The sequence below is a fragment of the Alosa sapidissima genome, chromosome 21, assembly GCF_018492685.1.
Source record: "Alosa sapidissima isolate fAloSap1 chromosome 21, fAloSap1.pri, whole genome shotgun sequence".
Classification (NCBI taxonomy): Eukaryota; Metazoa; Chordata; class Actinopteri; order Clupeiformes; family Clupeidae; genus Alosa; species Alosa sapidissima.
This window is the reverse complement of record NC_055977.1, coordinates 15,220,533-15,247,545: the sequence shown is the minus strand read 5'-3', so window position 1 is coordinate 15,247,545 and position 27,013 is coordinate 15,220,533. Positions and strand designations below refer to the sequence as shown.

Sequence of the window (27,013 nt, the reverse complement as noted above, 5' to 3'; positions counted from 1 at the left end):
TCGATAGATAGATTGATAGCTTGATTAATTGATTGATTGACTGATTGATTGATATAAGTGATATAAGTATAGAAATAAATAAAAATGATGTATATAAAATGTACTGCAATCTGCAAGGAGACAAAATAGCAAAACAGTAGAAACAAAATGGAAGCTTACAACAGAGTACAGCAATATGAATTAAGCTTGATACCAATCTAACACATATTGGACATGTTTTTTTAATGAAATTCTGCCTTTGGTGTGCATAGATCTCGGTGCAACAATGGTGCCGCACTTTCAACCGACAAGGGAAAGGAGGAAAATCCCCTCACTGATTGTGATCAGTGTTTAATACGCAAACGCCTCATTACCACTCTCATTGACTGGGGGTGAACAGAGGCCATTTCCATGGCAAAGTGGACCGAGGGGCATTGACGGGAAATCACAAAAGGGAGCATTATAAGAAGGCTTGCGGTGAGGCTTCATTTTTCAACTTAAATAGGGTTCTGTCAGGAATAAGGGGATAAAATCTTTATTGGACCTGCTTGGGTAGGGGCTTATGTTTGTTATGAGGACTATCAAATGTTACAGATTGTTCTTTCAGACAGAGATATTTTGTTGGTGAATCTGTGGGTTCTCGAGGTACATTTTAGAGTTTTGCTGTGACTATGCTCTGATCGAATAGATTGTAACTCAGAGAGACTACTAGAAGCAGGAACCAAACCAGCTGAGCCTCCAGCAATCTCGTGACAATTAGCACATCATGCAGGTTTTTTTTTTTAAGTGTTCCCTGATATATCCTGTATCCCACAAGGTTCCGGAGCCCCCAGTGCTATGTTGTATCGACCGACCCTTTTAAAAGGTCGCTACCTTGGCAAGCAGATGGAACCCCTGCACGATCCACTGTCAGGCCTTTACACACATGCACACACACACGCACACACACGCACACCCACGCACTCACATGCACACACACACACACACGCACACGCACACACACACACACACACACACACACACACACACACGCACACACACACACGCACTCACATGCACACACACACACACACTCACACACACACACTCACACACACACACCTTCAGAAACTGAACCTTTTCTTTTCCAGGCCTTATTGTCCCTGCTATTGTTGGGCTGGTCCACTGGTCCAGGGTAATAGTGCTCCAAACTGTCTCAAAACTGCTGGCTCAAAAAGTCTGTTCTCTGGAAAGGTGATGTCCCAAAAACACTGCTGACAAAGTGTGTGCCTGTGTGACCGATGGAAAAAATACCACATCCTGACTTTGAAGGGACCAAGTGATATTTATACCACACTTTCATAAGCAGTTTTAATGCAAGAACAGCTGGCTAATTCCTAATATTTTCCTTACTCAGTGTAAAAAGGCACTAACACCAAGCACCATCTTCTCTTGCATATTGAAACGACTGAAACTGAACAGACTGATAGTCATTGAAGTGTAAAACGCATTTCATATTCAATATTATGCGATGCAATTCATCTGGGAATTGCAATATTATTTGCAACATAGTGGCACATTACACATTTGAATACAAATCTTGCTCATTTCTATTACTCTCATCTGTGAGAAAATAAATTAATAGACTAGACATTCTCCAATCATTAAATGTGAGACAACATTTTGCAACAAGTGCATTACTGTGACTATGTAAATGGGGGGCAATTAAGCAGGCAGCATTTTCAGTGGAGTGGAAGTCAACTAAACGCAGTCATGGGGAATATCAGCATGAGACAGTGCAAATTCTTCTGCACAATTTCACCTGACCACAGCCATCGCCAGTCCATTCAAAGTTTTTTTTTTGTTTTGTTTCTTTTTTCTTTGTTTTAATAAATAGATATATAAGAAAGTAAAATTGCCAACCTGACTGTGTCAGATTAACTCTCAAATCAAGTGACTGATTCCTCTTTAAGAAATAGAAAATTAAGTGCTAGTTCATCTAGGTCTAGGACAAGGAGAGGGTGCAAGTTTTTTCTCTGCTGAAAGAGAAAGGTCTGTGTCCTTGTCACTGATGGACGTTTTTATGTTGGTAGTTTTTTTCGTGAGCGCCGCGGTGGGCTGCTCAATCTCCATCAGCCACTTGTGCACAGCACTCGTCCTCTGCACGGACTTCACCAGGTCCAGGGTCAGCACCGTGCCGTCCTCCTCCTTCTCCTTCCGCTTCTCGCTATCCCGCTCCCGCTCGGCCTCCAGCCCACTCTGGGCACCTCCCCTCAGGCGGGTCAGAGGTGCGTCCCAGCTCTCCCGGCGGGCCAGGATAGTCTTGGGGATGCTGACGGTGAGGTGACCCCTGCGCTTACCGGAGCCGGCCACCCTCCAGGCCTGACTGCTTCTAACCCCACCAGCAGCACCTCCGCCTCCATATCCATCTAAGCCGTAGGCGGAGCGCTGGTGCATCTCGCGCAGCTTGCGGTAGTAGACGCGGCAGCTGAAGCCGTCCAGCCAGCTGAGGGCCACGTGGCTCTGCAGCACCGCCAGGCTCGGGTAGCGCCACAGGCAGCTGGCGCAGCGGTACATCAGCTGCCCGTTCTGGTGCTCCAGTGCCGACGTCTGGCGCAGGAAGTTGAAGTCCAGTAGGTCCTCCTTTCGGGGCTCCACTGAGCATGTGCGGCCCCGGGGCTCCTGTGGATGCCGCTGCTTGTGGTAGTGGGGGGACTGGTGGTGGTGGCGGTCTTCAGGCATCGTCGGGAGGCGCTTCAGGGCTGGGTTCGGGGGGTATAGGGGGATGGCGGTGGTGGTGGCATGTTCTACCCACTTCACTGGAGGAATGGCGACAGAGCTTCGGACCACATCTGATAAAGGAGTAGAGAAAAAATATATATATAAAAAAAAGAACATAAATAAAACGTAAATAATAATAATATGTAAATAAACAACCCCGGTCATCACCGTCATTGTCAGCAACACCATTATCATCATCTTGGTATAAAATTCAAAAGCTGGAAGAACTGCTGTAAACCAACAGAATACACAATACATGGGGCTCTGTGTTCTTATGTCTAAATTCAGAATTTCATCTTGGCAGTGGAGGCCGGGTGAATTTGTAGTTCAATTGTACTCTCTACCCATTAAAATGTAATGTGGCATTTCAGCCGATATCGATGGATTTCAGGGTCCAGAGGGGTCCAAGTTGCAAAACTATTTTAACCTCTTTTCCGATTTAGAAAAAGCACACAAAGGCCCACATGTTGCATTAGTTGCATCACCTTCCAGACTTCACCTTAGGCTACGTGAACATCGGGCTTTCAGTAGAATTAGTAACATATGCCTCCTAGTTGAAACAGAGTGGAGCTGGAGTGGAGTATAGTCTATAATAAGGCTACAGCTGGAAAGTTAGGCTACGGTGCACAACTGTCTAAAAACACGCCAGAAGCAGGAACTGAAGAATTCATTCCACAAATCATAAGAAAATATGCATGATAGTAATAACAATCTCATTCTTAGAATATGCATTATCTGAGCTGAGTGCTGCAACTGTTAGAGTTTTTAAAGCAATTTTTAAATCCAGCCTTAAATCAACACTACATTTTTCCTTTATGTGTGATTTATAGTGTTTGCCTATGCATGTGCAGATAATTTTAGTTTAAAACAACAGGCTGTTATCAACGTTCACCCTCCAAATGTGAGTGTTTCTGATCTGTCGACTAGAATTTCGCCCCTCGGAAAATGGAACATACTTGTTTTGACAGGATCTGCCAGAAACATTCGTTTTGGGACATTAAGACGAACGGACTCCATACTCCGCAGAGCAAGTGTGATATCTGTTCTGACTGTGCTCATTCCTCTATCACCATGGAGATTATTTTTGTCCTTCTTCTAGAAGATTCCTGCTGACAGTACAGTAAGGCCACAGATCCTTGTTCCAAAAGCAATGTAGTTCATTGTTATATTGTGAAGGGAATTGAAAAAGCTATGCAAATTAATCCACATAATAGCTCAATAATTTAAGCTGTTTTTGTTTTTCTAAAAAAAATACACCAAGAAGTGATCCAAGCAAATCCAAAATACACCAAGAATTGATTCAAGCAAATCTAATATACACCAAGTATTGATCCAAGGAAATCATCCTGATTTTGATCATTGTCCTTTTTTGCATTTTCGATTTTTGCATCACTGTTGCTTCATGACAGTTGGTACACAAAAATCCAAGTTCCGACCCATCCCAAAAAGAAAAGAGCTGAAAATAAGCAATACAGAGCAAGAAGTGTCATCATTCTGGTTACTTTTTATACTTATTTATTTATATTTTTGTGTTTTTGTTTTTTTTAGTTGTTTTTTTACTGGGGCATCATGACAGACTTCTCAAGCCACTCATGAACCCTCTCCATCTTCTTTTCTTTGACTGTCTGGCTCTTGGCGCCTTCTGTTGCCATAGCAGCCGGAGTGGTGCTGGTGGTGGTGATGGTGCTCGGCTGCGGTGTGCACCCGGAGATCGTCATGGTGCTCGAGACACCGTTAGCAGCACCTGGACCGGCGCCAGCACTGGTGGCGACCCGACGGTCCCGCATGGCCTTGAGCTTGCGGTAGAAGACGCGGCAGCTGAAGCCATTTCGCCAGCCCTCCCTGATGTGCTGCACCAGTGGAGTCAGCCCGGGGTAGTAGTGCAGGCAGGCCGAGCACTTGTACATGCGCTCCCCGCACACCATCTCCACGGCGGTCACCGCCCGGATGAAGAGGGGGTCCACGTCCCCACCCAGGACCTCGGGGCTGGGAGGAGTGATGCTCGAACCTTGGAGGTTCATCTGGTGGCCCTGAGCGTGGAGGGGGACTTGGGAGAAGGCTGGCTTGGGCTGAATTGGAGTGCTGAGGTGCTTTGAGTGGCTCAGGCCACGTTCAGTCGTCCGCAGGAAGTTGTGGACCATCTCCTCCATCGGGGGTTCTGCAGGCTGGTTGGGTGGAGGTGGAGGGCCAAAGGGAGAGGTGCCCTGGTTCTGGCAGGTGAACGCCTTACAGGAAGTAGAGGCCAGCAGGGGGTTTGGAGTGGTCTTGGGTTGCACGCTTAAACAGTCAGAAAGGCTCCTGCACCCTAGAAAGGAATAAAAACAAGATTTTCACTCTGGCTTAACAGAGCTCTACATTCAATCATTTCTGTTTCTGAGAGGAAAATATTGATAGATAACTAAAAGACTGATCATATTCTTTGGAGCCTATTTTACCAAGAAAAGGTGTATTTAATTTGCTTTGACCTTTAAAATGTCATAAAATTCCAACTGGTCAATCCATCAAATGACCATGGTCAGTTTTTACATGGAGATTAATATCCTGTTGGCGTCTTTTGATTAATTACATAATATTCTCACAATATGTTGGTATTACATAGTAATAAATAACAAAAGGGCAACCACAGAATAGCGTCATGTAATGACCTACCTGATTTGTCAGGGGCATTCGCCTTTCGTTTCTTGGTCTTCCGTCCATGGTTATTGACGCTTATACATCGGCTCATTGTATTAAAAGGCTGGCTATGGGTTTATCGGCATGGCAAAATTCTGTGGAGCATCTATGCAGTCCTGCCATTAGGGGTTTTGTAACATCACTGATGAGGACAGTGATGTCACAAAAGAAGACCCTAGAATATGTCATGTCACTGTTGTGGACAAGGTGCTGTGTTTTTTAAAATATATTTTTTTAGAGATTGTAATACTCTTTATTTTCTGTGAGTGTGTACTGTTTTATTTGCCATAAATCCATCTGTTCTATTTTGAATAAATGTGTGTGTGTGTGTATGAAGAAGGCCTTTCCTTTGTGCTGCCAGGTGTGACGGACTGTACCGGTGTGATTAGTGTTATCTCTGGCCGCAGCACAATACCTGCTTTTGGCTGCCTGATTTTTGCGAGCTTCTCGGGCCCCTCTGGGGTGGACAGGCTCAGCCTCCCACTCCGACTCCTCGACTGGCGCTTGGGGGAGAGGCCAAACTCTGAGATGAAAGAGACAACACATGAATAGCAAATGGCAGACTTTGGCTTTGACAAGAAATCACAGATTGGTATGGGGGTGGCAAGGAGAGGAAGAAAAAAAGACTGCAATTAGTGCAAAGATGGATAGAAAACACTCAAAGCAGCAGAGGGAGAAGGAGTGGAGGCAAGAAAACGTCGAAATGGAAGCCCGATAATGCTGTCAAGGGAATGGGGAGTGGATGGGATTAGAGCTAATGATGCTGCCTAAAAGCAATCTCCAGACCATTCGGTAAATGGCCTGATCTAAATATACAGGCTTGGCAGCATCCTTTAGGAAACAATCATTGTAAACCTTTGTACAAAGAACACACTGGGTTACAGTCTGAATAGTTCTCTCTCACACTGACCACTGGTGTTTGCCTACCTTGTGTTTTCCGTATGACAAATTCCATCGGGTGGAGATGAGGACAGAATTTTGCTGGGGATCTCAGTGTAAAACAGAGCTCACAGAAGCCTCTGTTGCTCTTTAAATACTTTGTTTCTGTGTCACCTAGGAGACAAGAATTCTTCTCAGATGAGAATTCTGAAGCAATTGCTTTGGATCACTGATAAAAAAAATCACAATCTGGCGAAAAAATGACCTCACACAAGAGTGGAAATCTTTGTTTATGTCGTGATACATGTAGGTACAAATTGTGGTATTGCAATGCACTACTGTACACTAGTCAGTAAGTATTCATGTAATAGAGATTTCCAAAAAATTGTATTTAGACTCTGAGAGGCTAATTATCTATTCCACACTGAAATCGGGTTTGCTCAATGAGAATTTTTCTCTTTATTTTCCTTTGGTTGCGCTAACATTTCAGACAATAATCTTTTCTCCTGTTCAAAATAAGAAGCAAAAATAAGTAAACACAAACAACAACAACAACAGAAAACAAACAGAAGCTAGGATCAAAGAGCCTCCGGCTCGCAGGCAAGTAAAATGTGAAATGGATTATTATTATTATTACTATTAATTTATTTTTTAAAGCAAATCACCACCACTGCTTTGGCGCTTGATGAGTGAGGAATGAGCTTATTGTGTTGCTTTTTCTTTCCCTTGCTCTCTCTCTCTCTCTTTCTCTCTCTCTGTCTGTAATCCATTGGTCAGAGCGCCACCGTCTTTCTCGCCACCAGACAGGATGGTACAAAGCAAGCGGATCCAGAGCCACTCAGGTGGCCAGCACATGGGACGTGGGCGATCGAGGCCTGCTTCAATATTTAAGAGGCCAAATGCAAACCTACGTTTGTGGAGCCTCTCTTTCTGTCTGCCTCTCTCTCTGTCTTTTCATTCTTTTTCTTCATGATGAATAAATCATTTAATTCCTTTCCAGGTTTACTCCTGAAATTCATGATGTCGTTTCCAGTTTTTTTTTTCTCTCTTTCTTTTTTTTTTCCTAATCTAAATCGGATTTAGACTTTAGTTTAGAAGCGTCATAGACACACTCCTCTGATGTTAAGAAAAGACCATGAGTGTGTGTGCATGATGGTAAGGCGTAAAAACCTTCTAGGCCTGTGTTGGTGTGGTGAGTCGTCCTTTCTGGCATTAAACACTGGCAAAATCTGAAGGCTTCCAGTGAACTTCTAGAAATGCCACGATTTATTTTATTTTCTATTTCTTAGGGGAGGGTATTTTTTTTTTAATTTAGGCTCTCCTCCGCCAACGACAGGTCCCCCCTTGTAAAAACCCTCTGTGTGTCTTTCCATGTGTGTGTATGATGTGTGTGTGTATGTTGTGTGTGTGAGTGAGTATTAGCTATGAGGGTCGCTAATCCCCTCCTGCCACCAGAGAGGGAGGCAGATGACACGAAACAAAGAAAGCCCACGCATGGTATGAAATATCAAACAGACGGGCATCATGAATGAGTAATTCAGAATGACTGCAGGGCACAGAGAGAGGGAAAGAGAGAGGGAGAGGGAAAGAGGGATAGAGAAAGAGAACTTGGCATGAGCTCCTCCATATACCCTGATGCACATGTTCAAACTAATCAAATAGTCCTGCAAATAAGGAGTCTTTCTTCTCTCTCTCTCTCTCTCCAGGGAAGAGAAGGATAAGGGAAGCGCAGAGCTCTGGATTTGTTCTTAAGAGACGGGGAGATGTGGTTTAGGTGTGAAGTCAAATCCAGATGCCACAGTGGCATTTGGTCTCTTGCATGCCTGCAGTAAGGGAGCCAAAGGTTAAATGTCAAATTTGAAAATCGATAAACTAGAGAGAATGGAAATTTGATGAATGGAAACAGTAGTAATCTTATCCTACAATCAATAAAGATGGATGGGTGAGTAGGAGAGATCGAAATGATGACAGTAATAGTCAGATAGTGATGCCATATAAGTAAGTAAGTAAGTATAGTAAGTATATACTCTTTTGATCCCGTGAGGGAAATTTGGTCTCTGCATTTATCCCAATTCGTGAATTAGTGAAACATACACAGCACACAGTGAACACACAGTGAGGTGAAGCACACACTAACACAGACCAGTGAGCTGCCTGCTACAGCGGCGCTCAGGGAGCAGTGAGGGGTTAGGTGCCTTGCTCAAGGGCACTTCAGCCATGGATGTGGGCATGAGAGAGCAGTGCTCAACTACTTCCCCCGCCCACATTTTTCCTACTGGATCGGGGATCGAACCGGCAACCCTTCAGTTACAAGCCCGAAGCCCTAACCAGTAGGCCACGGCTACCCCATCTGTCACCACGTCATATCTAAAATGAGACCAATTCCCAGTAGTTCTTGAAATAATGTATTTATTTACCTTTATGTTAACTGTTGAAAACTGTTATTGCAACTTATGTACATTTAAAATACAGAGCTAGAAAAAACATGTACAGTAAATTTATGTAAGTGATTACACAAAATATTACATTATTGCAAAAGTGCACAAAAAGGCTAAATCAATTCCTATGGTGTGTTAAGGGCACTTATGGAAGAACAGCAACATACTTCAGCAGAATTTCAGCATAGTGATTTTTCCTACACAGAAACATGAAACACGTGTTTTTTTTACACTGCTGGACCTGAACATGGAGTTTTGATTGATCTACAAAATTCCCCAGCTGGTAGAAGAATTCAACACACCATAAACCAACGGAGAGTAGTGTAAATCTCCACTCTGCATAGAAGTGCATGTATACCTGGACTGTGCTGATTGTAAAGTCGATATAGAGCATGCAACACGTCACTTGATCATAATAAATCAAAGGCTAGAAACATGTTTTCACATTACGACATCCAGCAAATTCATTATGCGTTGCATCTGCATCTCTGCGCAGACTTAAAAGTGCATATTCAACTGTTGGCAAAGAGCAATCCTTTTGCCAGTACAAGCAATACTGCATCCAGCTCTCATCAATCTCATCTTCGCTTTGCTAAGGGAAAATAACAACAGCAGAACAAATTGAGAAAACAAAAACCCCTTGCATAAACAAGCTTAATTGTATGTTTTCCACTTCCTATTTACTTCAGTTTTGCTTTGCTTTGTCTTTAGAGGACACCACTGATTTGTGTATCTTTAAGATTCTCCAAACAGATGCCCTTTTCCCTAGCCACTAATTAAGTCGTTAATCAAGACTCGTTTACACCAATTCGCTCGTTAACCCTCCAGTCTCAGACTCCAGCCTTTCCAGCTTGCCCTCAGATTCCCACAGTGCAATAGCAATGATCTGATTGACAGATGTATCTATGAACGGCGTCGGGTTCCTCCACATGGAAAATGGGCTGCTCTACTCGGGTCAGGCTCACAGCACTGTGGTTGTGTGCAGATAGGACTAGAAACATCTGTCCATTGTGGAGCTCTTTGGTCTCTAATTGGTGGTTGTCACAGCCTTTAAGACTCACAGTGTGTGGGGGATGTCTAGCTGTTAGACTCCTATACCCCCCTCCCCAACAACCTCTGTCAATAGCATATGTACTGTAACACACACACTGCATGCTACTCTACGTGAAAAAAACTGAGGAGGGGAGGGGAAGGTGGTGTGTGTGTGTGTGTGTGTGTGTGTGTGTGTGTGTGGGGGGGGGGGGGGGGGGGGGGGGGGGGGAGGTGGGGTGGGGTGGGCGGCGATTCCTATGGAAAGCAGATGTGTGTGGAGTGATGGCATGTTATCACTGCATACATCCAGTCAGGCACTTGAGACGTCTTTCCTGTGAGCGGATCCCATTACGACTGCTCTAAGCTCCATGCTTCCTTCCTGTTTCCACTCCTAAATGCATAAATCCCAAATTAATCTCTTCATTCCTGTCTGTATACCTTCATTTCATGAAAATAAAAATAAAAAAACACTAACAAGACCTGTGCTCACCACAAAAGTAGTGATACATATTCTACAGTCATGAAGAAAACAGAAATAAAACAATAATTGATTTGTTTTAGATACAGAGGATTGAAAATTAAGAACAAACAAAAAAAAAGCCCCAGCATCAACATTACATGAAACAGCACTGTGGCAGGTTCAGGAACCAGCCTGCGGTCAAGTCACTCAGGCTGCATGCTGAGATCTCTCCAGCTTTTTAGTAAGACCTACTCATGTCCTACCCAGTAGTTAGAGAAGGAGAGGTATCTGTAGCAGGGTAATAATGGAAAGGCTCTACAGACTCTGTGGAGGAATGGAGTTAGCACTTGTGAGTGAATAAATATACACCCAGCAATATGATACAGCATAGCAGATAGATGGACGTGGCCAAATGACAGCTAATGGTGAGAACATGGAGGATTCTAGATGTAAACAGGAGTCAAATGGAGGCACTGGCACCATCTAGAGGTATTTGTCTGGGAAGACAAGCTGACATCAGCTCCACTGACCGTCACTACTCGGCTTTTCTTCAGTGCACTGCCTGAAATACCCAAAACAGCCGTGCGACCTCCACCTGTGCTCCAGGAGAGACTAAAGCTAAAGATCTAACAATGCTGAACAGCAATCAGCAGGTCAAGGGAAAAGGCAGAGCCTGTGTTCAGAACATCTAATCATTCACAGAGTGTACAATATAGTAAATAACCATATGTTGGTTAGTCACTACGTACTGCACTAGTGAATGGGTGGACGTTCTTTGAACGCAAAAATGGAGCCTTCTACATGATGGAGTGTGGACGACAGACTCTTGAGCCTCTGCAGTAGTTGCAGCAGAGAATATTGACTTCCTGCTTTATGAAATATATTGTATCCACATGAATAGGCTACTGTTTTAGCGATTGTTGCTCCTCCACAGAGAGACCTTTTCAAGAGGTATAAGGTGTAAATTATCCAGCCTATCACTGCCCATGTCATAGGGAAGATGACATGACACATGTCACTGTACTGCGGTAAAAGACATTTGTTTAAAACGTACATAAATATATGTTGATTCTTATGTCATAAAAAGTGTCATTAAAAAAAATCACAATGATAAATTACCACAAAATAACAATCTTCTGCAGTCTGAAACTCTCAAAAACTGTTTAACTTATTTTTGAAGCTGTATCCTTTGTGTGAATGTTGCTACCTATGGCAGGTGTTACTGCTAAGCTGTGTCTAGTGTCCCTGAACCACTCAGGGACTGAGATCCAGAACATACAGCCCTAAAGGTAAGAGAGGGCTCATGTGTTCCTCTTCGTCCTCAGCCTCAATGCCCTGGATGGTGTGGATCTTGAGTGGTTCGGTCCAGCCTGAGATGGACTCCACTCCGGCCTGGTCCACTTCACACCTCTACGACCGCTCCTCGAAGAACCACTTCTGGTGGGGCACGTTGGAGCAGGGTCTGAGGGCGGGCCCTGGGCCGCCGTTATCGATCTTGGCCACAGCCTGGACACACTTCTGAGACTGCACGTGGTACAGGCTTCCGTCCTGCCATTGAGAAAACACACATCACGCACTAGCCACATGCCTGCACCCAAGAGGCACCCGCCAGTGGGGGTCGATTGAGGCATTGCACAACGGCCAGTCATAAATAAACCCAGAGCTTCCCCATATTTGAAATGCTAATGTTCAGCCGTTTGTGAATGATCCTAAACCTCTATACATAGGCCTACACACCCATTTACATTTAGATGGAATGGTCCAGCGATGGATATTAAAGTGAATGTGAGTGTCGATACCAGTATTTACGCAACTTCCCCCCCATAGACCTTTATGCGCTCTCTGGCTGTGAGGCTCATGTTTGTCAATAGTCTGCATGAGTCCTTGGGGTTATGTTTATTGATTTGAGCCGAGTTGTGCGGCCTGTCCATCCCAAAATGACAAGCCTTTGTTCTCTGTGTAAGTCTGTGTGTCTGTCTATGTAACAGTGTCCATGAGCTTAGAGCTTAGAGGGCCTTCCACCATCTCACCACTGCGCAGTTGAGAGGTTCAATCGACCTGAGCTTGAACACCTTGCCGTGCCAAGCTGTGGCAGCCTGGGCCATGACAGCTCACCAAGTGCTTCAGGGAAGGATAAGGTTTAAGATGGAGGGAGCAAAGTATGAAGAAAAAGACAAAAAAATAATCAGACAACCGCCAGGGCACTTTTTTTTCTCATTCTGTTCTAATAGGGAATTTCCAGAGAGCTCAAACTTCTCCATTTCAGGCACTCCTCTTCTGTTCTCTCTCTCTCTCTCTCCCTCCCCCCCCTCTCTACTTTCTGTGTCACTAGTTTGTGCCTCTCTTCATTTCTCCCCTTTGCACTGGACGTTTCCACACTCCCCTCCCGTCTGTAACAGCTTCTGATCCCTCTCTCTCTAGCTGGTTAGTAATGTCATTTGTTCTGAGTTGAGTGAAAAACTCTGCCGCATGAATAAATCTGTCTCTCCTCACTGTGCCACTGGTCTCTTCTCAGAGTCTGTATGTCTATGTTTATGTCTGTCTGTCTGTCTGTCTATGTGTCTATCTGTCTATGTGTCTGTCTGTCTATGTATGTGTCTGTCTGTCTGTCTCTCTATGTGTCTGTCTGTCTGTCTATGTGTCTGTCTGTCTATGTGTCAGTCTGTCTATGTGTCAGTCTGTCTATGTGTCAGTCTGTCTATGTGTCAGTCTGTCTATGTGTCTGTCTGTCTTCTTCCAGGCCCTCTCTTCTTCCTACTTGACACCTTCTCTCACACTCTTTTGCTTTCTGTCTCGGTATACAGAATATGTTTTTGTCTGTTCCCCTCCCCTGCTCTCGTTCTGTGTCTGTGTCTGTGTGTGTGTGTGTGTGTGTGTGTGAGTGTGTGTGTGTGTGTGTGTGTGTGTGTGTTCTCACCTCTCTGAACACAAATTGCTGCTCCTGTGGAACGGGTTGCCGGGGTTTCCTGCACAGGTGCACCGTCAGGAAGGTGGAGACAGAATCGGCCACAGCGCACCCTGCTGGTTCCCGTGTGTTATAGCGGATCTCATGGTCCGTCGAGTACTCGAAGAACTAAACACACACACACACACAAAATAAAATATCATAGAATGGTATGATCCTCCTATGTGACATATCTCTGTTAGTTTAGCACATCTCAGAGAAAAGCTACATGTAAATTGGGCAAAAACATCACATTATAGTTTCAGCAGTAGGCCTGTTGGGACCATCAACGCACATAGAACTGTCTTACATGCAAATAGCCCAATTACATTATAGGACAACATCCACAACGGGCATTCTCCAATGGCCGCTGCTGTGGCTACCACTCCTCCCTCCGCCTGTTAGCCGGTGGGAACACAAAGCCAGCGAGTTACAATCGACAACGGCCACTCCCTCGACAGGCTCAATGCCATTTTAATAGCAGCGGCACTCAAGATATGAACAAGCCTATTAATGGGAAGCAGTGATTAATGGCCCAGATTAGGATTATCTGTACGGGTAAGTGTGTGTGGATAGGGCAGGGTGGCTCGGTTTTGTTGGAGGTGGCACCAAGCATCGGGTCAGGGAATGGTGAGGTGAGTCAGAATCAGAGTGCGGACACAGGTCAGGTCAGGGCAGCGAGGCGAGGGAACGCAGAAAGGCACAGAATACCAGAGGGCAAGCGAAGGGCGCCTTATATGGAATGCTCCAGGCCTCACTGTGTTGACCACGAGCCACCGGAGGGAAAAGCGATGATGTATTGTTTTCAATGTAAACAATAAATAATCCTTCGCTCATGTGGGGGCAGGGCTTGCTTGCCAACAGAGTATATATTTACACACAGCCAAGGGAAACAACGCATGAATGTGAATGGTGTGCTGATTTACAGTTGCATGCTGGTTTCAGCATGTCATCTGTTAGTAAACGACACCCATAATAACAGATAGCTTACAAGACAGTGGATCAAGTGAAACTAATACCAGAAGTCTGCAGTCCAAATAATACTTCCTTTCAACTAGTCAAGCCTTTTAAGAGCAGTGGAACAACACATTTGAAAAAGGACAACTAGGTCGTCTTAATATTAAATATAGCACAAATGACAGCCTTTCTTCCTACTTGTTTCAAGAGAGTGATGAAGCGGATTACTAATTCCTTTCATGCCCACAGTCAAAAGCGTATCCTGGCCTCAGGTAGCAGGTGTTTAGGTCTGGATGAGGTGTCTGAGGCCTACCTGGTTTTGGCCCATGCCATGGCAAGGGTAGAGGATGATGCGGTGGCCCACCACGTTGTGATCATCAGGTGGGTTGTAATCAAAGCAGTAGTTGGCCATGCCTTGATTCTTCAGCTAGAGACCAAACAAAGACCTTGGTTAAAGGAGAATTCCGGTGTGATATTGACCTAAAGTGTATTGAAACATGATACAGAGTGTGAACGTATGTCTCATAGCCCATCTCGGCTTGTCCCCTGCACTCCAAAATCTGGCGCTAGTTAGCCGATTCTACCAACAGCTTTTTCAATAGTGGTGCTTCGGCATCGGGCTAGCCATGCAAGATAATTCAGTGGAAATGCATGGATTCCAGTTGCTGCTACTGGAAGAAACTGGAATCCATGCATTTCCACTGAATTATTTTTGGAATCTGATCCCTTATCATACCTGTTCATTCCTACTCGTTGCTCGACTTATCGTGACTAAATTCAAGATGGCTGCAAACGTTAAACTTCGTGAAGATACTGTCTGTATAAATCGTCTTGTAAGTAAACTACCAGTGCTTTTTCAAAGTTCTCAATGTCTCGTTTTAAATGTCAGGGCCCTCGGAAGTCTACCAATGAAGTGTGGAGATACATTGAGCCTCGTAAATGGGTGTAAAACAGTGATTTATTTGCATGGCTAGCCCGATGCCGAAGCACCACTATTGAAAAAGCTGTTGGTAGCATCGGCTAACTAGCGCCAGATTTTGGAGTGCAGGGGACAAGCCGAGATATGAGACATACGTTCACACTCGGTATCATGTTTCAATACACTTTAGGTCAATATCACACCGGAATTCTCCTTTAATGTCGCTATAATCCTGTTATAGTTTTAATATAATCTCAGCAGGAATCTTTCATTTACAGTTTAAAGATAAGATTATCTTCTTATACCTATATAGGTAGGTATACCTTATACCTTCTACTTGGGTACAGTCCAATGACTTAAACTGACAGCTTACAGTGTGTTCAAGGCAAAGATATGATTGCGCCAAAGAACAAATCCTTATTGAGGGGAATTTTCCCAATGCAGTGGTTTAGTGTAGTATAAAGTTGACATCAACATAATTTAACATGACCACTGTCCATATGTCTCACCATTCCGAAAAATCCTTCTCGATCCTCCGGAACATGAATGTCCGGGTAGATGTTCTCCAGGAACCACCTGAAGTCCTTGCATCCCAGCTGCTCCCGCAGTTTCCTTCTGTCCGTCACGTCGCCGTATGCCTCCTGGACACAAAGACACAACCGACCAATGATGTGACAGCATAACACTACAGTACACTCACTGATGAAGGACACGCTGGGTTCACTTCCACCAAAGACCTTGTCAGAGGCAATGTGAGAATGAGAGTGAGAGAGAGAGAGAGAGAGAGAGAGAGAGAGAGAGAGAGAGAGAGAGAGAGAGAGAGAGAGAGAGAGAGAGAAAGATAGAGAGAGAGAGTGTCTGTGTGTGAGAGAAAGAGAGAGAAAGAAAGAGAGAGAGAGAGAAAATGAGGCAATAAACTGCCAAACTCATTAGGAGGGTAATTGTGTTAAGCGATATTGCAGCAGCCATGCCAATTCACTGCGTGTCTGAGAGGACAATAAGAATGATATGCTAATCTAATGATGGATGAATATGCTGGCGTTATTTAGCCGTGAGCCTAGCAGATGAGCACGTCCGTCCACAAAGCCAGCACCGGTCAGTCAGTCCCCTAGACAAAAGGACATACTGAAGAGATGGATCTGTTTAAACATTAGGCGGTCAGACATTGTCCCTTGACTCTGCCATTTCAGCAAAAGGTCTATTTTCTGATGATATGATTTGTTTTACACATGTTCTATCCCCCCAACCCCACCCTAAAGTTTAGACGCCATGGATGGCCTTGGTCCCAGAGGTGCTCACTACCTCGTAAAAATGACCTCCTGTTTCGACAGGCGTCCATACCACAAAACGACGTCACCACAGCTCTGCTACTGCGTGGAGAGTTATTTCCGCTATCTTAGGGGCCTAGTGTTGTTTACGTAAACACTGCAAAGAGGTAAACTGCAGCTGCCCCGGCCTATAAAATGACCCCCACTGACCATCCCCCACCTTCCACTAGACCCAGTTGCTTTCTACTCCTGGTAGCTTTACCATTACTCACACACAAATACACAGACATTTGGGGACACACACACACACACACACACACACACACACACACACACACACAGGTTGATATGCGTGTCAGGAAAGGTTTAGAGATCTCTGATTGGCTATAAGCAAGACAGAGGGTGGTGGTGGGTGGTGTGGGGGGTTGTTGGTCGTTACCGATGAGCTATAGGCCCACAAAGGGCTGCTGCAGACGGGGCTGTCTGCGTCCAACATCTGCTCAGAACAGCACCCAAACGGGCCAGCCCTGGCTGGAAGATGGATGTGGTGGAGCTTGTAAACTGCGCTCTAATTGGCCGATCAGATGTTTTGTTGGAGGGTAGGGGGTTGAGGGCCCTAGACGCTAGTGTCTGGTTTGAAAGTGATCCATCACAGAGGGAAAGGTGGAGGTCACTAGGTGAGGCAGAAAAGCACCACTAGGGTCTTGTTTCGAGGAGCTGTGCAATGGAGCTATTAATAGCATTAGCCTGCACACGCTCACATGTCTATTGTCACATGTCGGCTCTATTGCAATCCCCATCATTCTCTAGAACAGTGTTTCCCAAACTTTTTTTCAGGGGACCCACTTTTTAAAAATTACAGACCATCGCGACCCATTTCACTTCAGATCTAACATGCAAGCACCAATATTGTTTTAAGCCACAAGTCCTCAAACTTTTCTATGCCCCCCCAACCATTCTACAGTGCCATATCAGAGAATCTGTTTTTTTAGGAAAAATGTTCGCACACTCCTTGGTATTCTTTTGTAAATGTAAATGTGCCAAATGAGAAAATAAACTCAACAAAAGAATACTAAGGAGTGTGCAAACTTTTTTCCTAAAAAACTTGACCTTTTTTTGTTCAGCACCTGGGATGTGCACAAACAGGGATGGATTACTGCACGGGCCTATCGGGCCCAGGCCCAGGGGCCCAAGGGGTCAGGGGGCCCTAAAGCCCAAGCCTTTGCAGGGAATCATTGCCTCAATATCAACAAATCAGGATGTCGGCTATGAATCTGATTGAATTTAGTATTAGCCATCCCCAAAATGCACCAGAATACAGAAAATCACATCAAACAAATTAAAAAAATTCCTCCCCCAAACCCCCCCTCCTACATATGCGACAATTAATGGGGAGCCCTTAATACATGTGGGCCCAGGGGCCCAAAAGTTCATAATCCGCCCATGTGCACAAAGTCTCCTTGAAAGTGAATATCAGAGAATCTGGCCATATCTAGATACGTAATAGCGCCTAAGACTGGCCTACTACTACAGGGATTGGTGATACACTGACTCAGTTTCCCACAACTCTGCAATCTCAATTACACATGAAACAATGTTAAATATTTTCAAAGCTATAAAATTCTCGCTCAGTTTTGTACAAACACACAACCTCAGGTTTTCCTCATCCTGCTTTGAACACAGTTGTGTTGCATTTTGAGCACCATCAGCGTGGAAAGTTACCTAAAGATAACGTTTTAGTGCGCATCTGATGGGGATATGCATGCATGCTATGCAATCATCACTCTTCAATATAGTAAGCTGTTCCTGTATATCTAAAGAGAGATGTTGTAGGCTACGTTGCGTTGCAGACAAATGGATCCATAACACCGTTAATTCCGATGTAAACATAGCAAATAACTCAAGTCGTTATATTGTAGCCTATTTCTGGAGGTTTCTTTAGAAAGTTGAATCCGCATTTTTCTCTGGAGTTAAACGTTTGCTAGGCCTGATACTAAGGCTGTGTATTGATGTTGTGACAAGCTATGTTGTTGTAAGAATGTGAAATTAATAAATATCAGAAGAAGAGGCTTTTCGCAATAGCCAAAAGATAATGCACTTTTACTTTAGCCTAGTAGAGTTTGCGAGGTGGAAAACGAGAGGAAATAATACCTTTTAAAATGTCCATTTAAATTGTAGCCTACTATAATGTACTGGTGTGCGGTGTTTAAATCAGAAATAATAAGGAATGTGAGGAAGCTGCTATTAACTTTAAAGAGTGCATCTACAATCGAAACTATCAGCCTATGATGCAAATTGAATAGCCATGCCCTGTACACAGATGTCTGCTTTAGTTGACAGCATGATAACTAGATTTTAATCGGTCAACAGAAGCAGCTGTCCGTTAATGTTCGTGCTGATACATGTCCCTTGCATTTTGCAACTGCGAGGTCCATAGCAGGCGCCTCACAGTTTTGCGAGTGAGATGCACGCGGTCCCCTCTGCAACACGTTCGCCCCCATTTTCAGAGCTATTCTAGGGCCTTGACTGTGGTAAACAAACTATATCCTAATAGAAAACTGATAGCTTTCCTGGTTAAATGGTATAAGCTAGGCCTATTACACAACATAAATTGTGCTGGCGACCCAAATAAAATCCCCTTCGACCCACCTGTGGGTCACGACCCAGTCTTTGGGAACCAATGCTCTAGAAGACACACACACACACACACACACATACAATCCCTTAGCCAAAGATATATGCTCCAATTTGATTCCACAAGTTTTGTGAGTATGAGCATAGACACACACACATATACAACCCCTTAGCCAAAGATATATGCTCCAATTTGCACACACACACACACACACTCTGAGAGAGCTGCATACTGTGAGAGGTCCTATGGCGTCCACATAAAGCAGAGGGCAGTTCAGTCGAGGGCCTACAGGTGTGCCAGAGGAGCTCTCCAGACAACCTAAATAATACATCACAGCTCAGGGGAGATCTTCTCACAAAGACGCCAGCTCACAGGAGGACAAAAATGAGGAGGAAGAAGAGGAGGCTGGAGGCCCATCTGAGTACACCACCATCGCTGCCGTTGACACACACTCACACTCAGAGGCGCCTGCCACTGGTGGCAAACTCAGGAGAGGGGAGAGTGAGTAAGACTGAGTGAGCAGAGATGAGTGTGAGTGGGGTGTGTGTGTGTTTTGTGTGTGTGTGTGTGTGTGTGTGTGTGTGTGTGTGTGTGTGTGAATGAGCAAGCAGAAGAGAGAGCGGGTAAGGGAAGGAGGGAGAGATAGATTTTTAAAAATGTCTTTTCATTTTTTTTTCTTGATACAATTCATTGTATTGTATTATATTACATACATATAATTTCACTTTGCCAATATTTTACAGTCATGCCAGTAAAGCTCATTAAATTTGAATTTGAAGAAAGAAAGAAAGAAAGAAAGAAAGAAAGAAAGAAAGAGATTTTGTTTTGTCCAGCTCCATCATGTGGGTCTGAGGTGAAGAGGTGTGGCGGAACAGCGGGTGCTAGATAACACATGGACACTCCCTAGAGATGGCACATCTCACTAACACATGGACACTCCCTAGAGATGGCACATCTCACTAACACATGGACACTCCCTAGAGATGGCGCATCTCACTAACACATGGACACTCCCTAGAGATGGCACATCTCACTAACACATGGACACTCCCTAGAGATGGCACATCTCGCTCACACATTCCCTCCCCTCTCACACACACTCTCTTGTGCTTTTTTAGCTTTAAGTTCAACTCCAACTCTCTTTGATTCTTTCTCTCTTTGTCTCTGTTGTTTTTTCCTCCGCAACCTCTTTTCCCTCTATCTATCTATCCCCTCTCCATCTACTCATCTCTCTCTTTTGCTCTCTCCTTTCTCTTCACTACTCTCTCCTCTCTCTCTCTTTTGCTATCTCTCCTCTCTTTCTCTCCCTCTCCCCCTCTCCCTCTCTCTGGTAATCTTACACTACTTGCAGTGTCACCTTGAGTGCTCTCACCCTGCACATCAACCAGAGAGTGTCACTCAATCAGAGGAGGCTTTACAGTGCACTGACACCAAGGCTTACCTCTCTGTGTGAAAGACAGAGAGAGTGAGAGAGTGTGTGTGTGTGTGTATGTGTGTGTGTGTGTGTGTGTGTGTGTGTGTGTGTGTGTGTGTGTGTGTGTGTGTGTGTGTGCTGTGTGCTGTGTGTTGGGAGAGAAAGACGATATGCTGTGTTGTCGTGTTTGTCCAGCGGGGGGTGAGGGAACACATGTAGACGGCAAAGAAATAAAGCTCGAGCCTGAAAAAAACAAAAACCACAAACAACAAAGGAGAGACAGGAAAACACACACAGCAACAGCACTATTGTTGCCTGACAGTGTAGGATTACCTTGTTGCAAGCCTGGTAAGCCAGGCGCAATATCTGGGCTTATGCTCCTGGTACGAATGCGTGTGTGTCTATATTAGTATGTGTGTGTGTGTGTCTGTGTGTGTCTCTGTGTGTGTCTCTGTGTCTTACCAGGCGAGCGTGGGGGTTCCTGTGGTAGTACAGGTCCTTGTAGGAGTCCATCCAGACCTCAGCGGCCCGCACACTGTTGGCCAGGGCCTTGCTGCGCGAGTAGGGGGCCTTTTTGGGGAAGACGTGGCCCACGTGAGAGCAGGGGTGGATCTCCAGCGAGCCTCCACACTGCCAGATCTGCCAGGGGACAGGCCGGGGGAAACACACACACACACACACACACACACACACATATATGACCATGAGGAGAGCGTTAGCCACGCAAACTGATCTAATCAAGGGCAGAGACAATGCGGGGGCCTGTGCTGCACCCCCGTGGGAAAGGAAGCAATGGCGCGTGCCAATAACAGTGGCGTGTCCTTATAATGAAAATATGTTTGGATGTTTCAGGAAAGACCTTTCTGGCAATTCCTCGGAAATGGAAAAGTGTGTGTGTATGCGTGTGTCTATGTCTTGTTTATCCCAGTTGGTGGGTGTTTTTTCTTAAAGTTAATTAAAATGGTTCCATTCCTGAGCTTCGGTCGAAATTCCGTCATGCGTCATGTTAACCACTTACTGACCTCGTCACGCTGTGTGAACTGGTAATATGTCACATAGAGTTGGCAAACCCATATCTCCAGAAAGGGAGAGAGTGAAAGAAAGAGTGACAGAAAGAAAGCAAGAAAGAGCAAAAAAAGAAAGAAAGAAAGAAAGAAAGAAAGAAAGAAAGAAAGAAAGAAAGAAAGAAAGAGAGAGATAGAACGACCACACTGAGATTCCATCGGTGAAGGCGTGTGTGTGCAGGCAACCTGAGAGGTGTGTAGGCCGTAGAACTCGAACTCACCCTGAAGGAGAACTCCAGGTTCTCTCCACCCCACACCTCCATGCCGGTGTCATATGTACCCAGGTAGTGGAAGTAGCTCTTACTGACTGCAAACAGACCTCCAGCCATAGTAGGAGACCTAAGGAGGACACAGGAGAGTATGGTAGAGAAATAGAACAACTACACAGAGATTCATATACAAGACAGTGCTACATGATTGACAAAGCATGTGTGTGGGAGTGTGTGTGTGCATAGATTGGCACTCTATTCCTGCTACATTTCAAGGACACTTTGGCTGCTGATTGCATTGAAATGGAGTGTGGCGTATTGCACTTGTGACCTTAGGAGTTTTGGTGTACATGCAATAATGAGTGTGTGTGTATGTGTGTGAGCGCTCATGTTTGTGTTCAGATCCAGTGTAATTCTTCATAAATATGCATAAGCATATGTGTATTTGCATATGTATGCCCAGCTAATGTCTATGGAAGATTAAGTACATGTGTGGTGTATATGGATGTCATTGAGCCTGCGTGTGTGTGTGTGTGTGTGTGTGTGTCACACACCTGATGACATCTGTCGGGGAGCTGCGTCGTTTCTGCTCATATTCCGGCACTGGGTGCCAGGTGAACACCAGCCGCCAATCAAACCCGCCGATCTGAGGCTCGCCAGGGTTGCCTAGATACTGGAAGGTGTTCCAGTCAATAACGTCGATGACCGGACACACGACTGCCGTAGGCTCCACCGTGATCCTATCAAGACAGGGAGGAGGGATACTGACTCACTCAGTAGAGAGATGAAGCTGAAGCACTATTTTATAGCTACGTATACAGGCAGTATTACATTTCCCACTTGCACAGAACATGAACAAACAAAAGATGTTGTTAAACAGCTACTGATAGTGACGAATAAAATATCATACAACAACTAAGAACAAAATAAAAACAAAGGAGCTTAAAAGGAGAATTCCGGTGTGATATTGACCTAAAGTGTATTGAAACATGATACCGAGTGTGAACGTATGTCTCATAGCCCATCTCGGCTTGTCCCCTGCACTCCAAAAGCCATCTTGAATTTAGTCACGACAAGTCGAGCAACTAGTAAGAATGAACAGGTATGATAAGGGATCAGATTCCAAAAATAATTCAGTGGAAATGCATGGATTCCAGTTTCTTCCAGTAGCAGCAACTGGAATCCATGCATTTCCACTGAATTATTTTTGGAATCTGATCCCTTATCATACCTGTTCATTCTTACTCGTTGCTCGACTTATCGTGACTAAATTCAAGATGGCTGCAAAAGCTAAACTTCGTGAAGATACTGTCTGTATAAATCGTCTTGTAAGTAAACTACCAGTGCTTTTTCAAAGTTCTCAATGTCTCGTTTTAAATGTCAGGGCCCTTGGAAGTCTACCAATGAAGTGTGGAGATACATTGAGCCTCGTAAATGGGTGTAAAACAGTGATTTATTTGCATGGCTAGCCCGATGCCGAAGCACCACTATTGAAAAAGCTGTTGGTAGCATCGGCTAACTAGCGCCAGATTTTGGAGTGCAGGGGACAAGCCGAGATGGGCTATGAGACATACGTTCACACTCGGTATCATGTTTCAATACACTTTAGGTCAATATCACACTGGAATTCTCCTTTAATAAGATGGTAAGTGAACCACTGTTTGACTAAAAAGACTGATAGAATGACTGAATAACAATGACTGTACAGAGGGCAGTCATTCTATCAGTCTTTTTTTGAGCTACATGTTCAGACCAAGCTTAAACAAACACTCTCAAGATAGTTATGAAATCTCCCACAAGCATTCTTGACCAGTGGCCAATATCGCAACGCCCTGTCTACACAGTAACATAAAAGCACAAACCATGGCAAACAACAGGTGGTTGCTGAGATGAGGGGTCTAGAATGTTCTATGAGTTTTTTGTGTCTCTTACCTGTGCAAGAGGGGCTCCAGCCAGCCATCATGGCACTCGCAGTGGCAGTCCAGGAAGGTGAGCACGTCGCCCGTCGCGATGGAGGCCCCCAGGAGCCGAGCGCGGACCAGGCCCTCGCGCTTGCGGGCGCGGACCAGCCGCACCTTACGCAGGTCTGACAAGTACTGCTCCAGGGGCTCCTTCAAATGTTCTGTGGCAACAGCAATACACACACACACACACACACACACACACACACACACACACACACACACACACACACACACACACACACACACACACACACACACACACACACACACACAATTATGCACTGGATAAATACTGGAGTTTTAAAACAGACAAACTCAACACTTCCAGGTTGTGGAAAATCTTTTGACCACATTGTACTCAGTCATCACATACCATCTGCAGTTCCAGCAGTGCCGCTCTTCCACCACAGAGTGGTGCTAACAGGCGCTGCATCTCTGTTTACAAGTCTTTCATTCTCTCATTCATTCCCATGAACCCACTCAGGAGGGAGCAGTCAGTGGCATACTGCCATGTTTGATAGCTTTCAGAAAACCTCCATCCCTCATGACCCTAGAAGGTCACTAGGACAGTAATGGGCAGCACCCAGTGCCAGGTTGGCCAGCGAGCCCATATCTCACGGTCCGTTTACTCCACTGAAACACCGCCTGCTCTATTTGACCTCAGACTCATACAGCAATGCCAGTCTGGCACTAAAATGCTATGCAATGCTGCAGCAGTTCTTTGGCATGCTGATGATCTCCAGGATCCACGCGTCTGTCCACATGAGCCACATCTCAGCATTCAACGGTCCTTTCTGACCATTCACTCAAAATGTTCACCTTACATGCATGAGGGAATGCATGTACTGTATGTATACATGTTTATCAGTACATGTGGCATCTGAGAACTGAGCCTCAAGCATCCAGTTCCATTTGAACCCAACCCCATCACTAACCCTAACCCTAAAATCTGCCCCATACCAGAGTGACCTCTGGACCATACCTCGGTCACTGTAGTCGTCCACCAAGATGACCTCTCGCAGAAGCAGGTCAGGTGAGGTCTCCAGCACGCTGTGCACAGTGCGCAGCAGAGTGGACCACGCCTCATTGTAGAAGGCGATCACCACCGACGTCGAGGGCAAGGAGCGGTAGTCATACTTCAGGTCCTTACAGCTGGTATGGGGAAGAGATGGAGTTGAGTGTGAACAAGAGATGAAAAACCAGTCCTACTTAAATACCCTGCTTTTTGTTGTTGGTTACGGTCACCATAGGAATGCAATGGCTTGCATCTTCTACTCTGATGTTGATAATGCACCACACATTTTCAGTTAACTGATACTCAGTCTGGATGATCTTTGTGATATGCACACTGGTATTCACTATATCCTATTAATTCAGTTACCAATATAGTGTAGATAAACTAAAATGTAAATAAATACAATTTTGTATACTGTTTTGGACATGTTTATTCGATCATAAAACTGTAGCCTACTGTGATTGAGTGTTGAGTGATGCGACACCAACTAAATAGGCCAACTTTGACTTTCAAATTAAGATATCATTAAAAACTTTTTGGACAGATATAGGCCTACATAACCAAATCGATAGCGCTATACGGTGCATTTCACTTCATCAACAAATGAAGCCGCTTAACTGTTCCCGTTAAATTTAAGATAGACTATATTGAAATGGTTGTCTCGAGTGCAGTTGGCTATATAGGACTTACAGTGGATTCCATCTCTCGGGCAGTCTTCGATGGAGGGATATTTTGTCGCTCACGTAGGTATTAATCTGATGTTTGCTGATACTCTCTTCTTCTTTCTTCTTCTCTTCTCCAGTCAAGTCTAACTTTACAGCTCGTCCCATCTCCCCCAGTACACTCATATCCAATGGTGGTTTCTCGTAAACTGGGCTCTTTAACTTTTCGTATTCCGTGTCTTCTTGTCCATTGGTAGACACCCCACGTCGACTTGCCACCCCGACATCGTTTCCGTTGCGTTTCAGAAATACGAAATATCCAACTACAGAGACACAAAGGATGCCAACAATAACTTTTGACCGATTTCTTCGCCCGCAAAGTGCCATGGTCTGATGGGTATCAAGATCCTGAGTTAATGTTGCCTCTTAATTCAAGGTGTTGGTCCTTGATTGTCGTCGACACGTTTGCATTGCAAAACAGATTATTAGAAAACGGAGCCACAACCAACCATGTCGTTGATTAGGCTACAGTTTGCCACTTTAGATCATATTGAACACTTGTTGAACGCATTACTAGGTAGAGTTACAATGTATCTAGACAATAGAAACACCGGATACATTCGTGATTTATGAGCAGGAATTCTATGAGAAACTAAAGAATAAAATTGCTTGAAGTTTCTGAATCGAACCCCTTCTTCGATGAATCCTAGTGAAAAGTTTAAAAATGATAGGTATGACTGTCAATAAGCAGAATTTCTCCGATTAAGTTAGCAAATTGGCTAACTACAGTAGCACTTGGAGGAAAAATCCAGGTCAGATCACCAAGTCTCTTCAGGGTTACACGGTGACAGTGCTAATCCTAATCCAGTTAGCGTTCGCCCACTGTTCCACCGTCTCTCTTCTCGCCACGGTAAAAACATGTCAAGTCAGTGAAAGTGTCCACCACTGTTACATTCAGTGCCTTCAAGTCATTTGTGTGTGTGTGTGTGTGTTTCACTGTTAAGGATATCCAGGAAGTTGGTAAAGGGGGAGGAGGCTGTGCACCAAGGCTGTAGGCTAACTTTAAACTATTTGCAATTATTTGGAAAATTTGTGAAAGTTGTCCTCCATTACCTAAGCAAAAAATATATGATTTTATCCTCAAACCTAGCTATTTTAGATCATCAATGACACAACTGCATTGACAATGAATGTCTTCATTGTTAATTTTCACTTCACTTTTTGTATTTGTATAGCTGTAGGCCTACTCATTACATAAAACTTCCGGGGTTTTACACAAAATTAACGCGTTTGTAAACCACATGATTATAGTTGCATTAACCTCCACCCACCCACCTACATTTCAGCATTCAAAATAAAAGGTAGGCAATTAACTCAATTAAGTTGCCAAGCCCTGGATATAAAGTATAGACAACTCAAAACTCACAGCACTTATGTAGGCTATTAATTCCTGAGATGTGAAAAGTATCTGATATTGATTCAGAACTTGTATTACATTTTCTAGAACTGTGAAATGTCAACAATCAGGCTAAAGAAAAAGCACCTGGTGAATTTACAGGTATAATCTTCTCCGTGATCCCATAGATGTCACGTTTCATTGGACTACAGCATCTTGAAAACAAAATCTAGGTCTTCTTCTTAAAATAATTAATTCAACAGCCTGACATCCTCCACCAAGAATGACCATTCCACATTTAAATTTGGCATCAGGGGAGAAATTATTTTGCTTAATTTAGATCAT

General features: G+C 44.4%; 2 protein-coding genes across 4 annotated transcripts; both read right to left on the bottom strand.

Annotated features, from left to right (window-relative positions):
* Positions 1–1,028: 1,028 nt before the first annotated feature.
* Positions 1,029–6,475, bottom strand: LOC121695613. 3 transcript variants are annotated; one of them, XM_042076620.1, is made up of 3 exons: positions 6,340–6,475; positions 5,828–5,935; positions 1,029–2,810 (listed from the first exon to the last, which is right to left on the bottom strand). In XM_042076620.1, exons 1-3 carry the CDS (start codon positions 6,365–6,367, stop codon positions 1,954–1,956), a joined length of 993 nt encoding a protein of 330 aa, XP_041932554.1. In that variant the 5' UTR covers positions 6,368–6,475; the 3' UTR covers positions 1,029–1,953. The 3 variants fall into 3 exon arrangements, with proteins under 3 accessions (XP_041932554.1, XP_041932555.1, XP_041932556.1); XM_042076621.1 differs by lacking the exon at positions 1,029–2,810 and adding an exon at positions 4,238–5,044 and having other exon boundaries at positions 6,340–6,468; XM_042076622.1 differs by lacking the exons at positions 1,029–2,810; positions 5,828–5,935; positions 6,340–6,475 and adding exons at positions 4,238–5,044; positions 5,389–5,554.
* Positions 6,476–10,150: 3,675 nt separating this feature from the next.
* On the bottom strand, positions 10,151–26,270 carry galnt12 (UDP-N-acetyl-alpha-D-galactosamine:polypeptide N-acetylgalactosaminyltransferase 12). Its single transcript, XM_042076619.1, has 10 exons — positions 25,301–26,270; positions 24,578–24,747; positions 23,564–23,753; positions 22,186–22,371; positions 21,644–21,761; positions 20,821–20,997; positions 15,551–15,682; positions 14,436–14,549; positions 13,139–13,294; positions 10,151–11,769 (listed from the first exon to the last, which is right to left on the bottom strand). Exons 1-10 carry the CDS (start codon positions 25,657–25,659, stop codon positions 11,632–11,634), a joined length of 1,740 nt encoding a protein of 579 aa, XP_041932553.1. The 5' UTR covers positions 25,660–26,270; the 3' UTR covers positions 10,151–11,631.
* Positions 26,271–27,013: the final 743 nt, after the last annotated feature.

Bases quoted from the DNA above. Each gene is read 5' to 3' on its own strand.
- galnt12 (XM_042076619.1), bottom strand. From the start codon at position 25,659: ATGGCACTTTGCGGGCGAAGAAATCGGTCAAAAGTTATTGTTGGCATC. The intron at 20,998-21,643 runs GTGAGTTCGAGT...GTCCCCTGGCAG, and splicing joins ACCTGGAGTTCTCCTTCAGG to ATCTGGCAGTGTGGAGGCTC. The intron at 14,550-15,550 runs GTGAGACATATG...TTTGGTCTCTAG, and splicing joins GAGAAGGATTTTTCGGAATG to CTGAAGAATCAAGGCATGGC.
- LOC121695613 (XM_042076620.1), bottom strand. From the start codon at position 6,367: ATGGAATTTGTCATACGGAAAACACAAG. The intron at 5,936-6,339 runs GTAGGCAAACAC...CTTTCATCTCAG, and splicing joins TGTCATACGGAAAACACAAG to AGTTTGGCCTCTCCCCCAAG. The intron at 2,811-5,827 runs GTATTGTGCTGC...CTCCTTTATCAG, and splicing joins AATCAGGCAGCCAAAAGCAG to ATGTGGTCCGAAGCTCTGTC.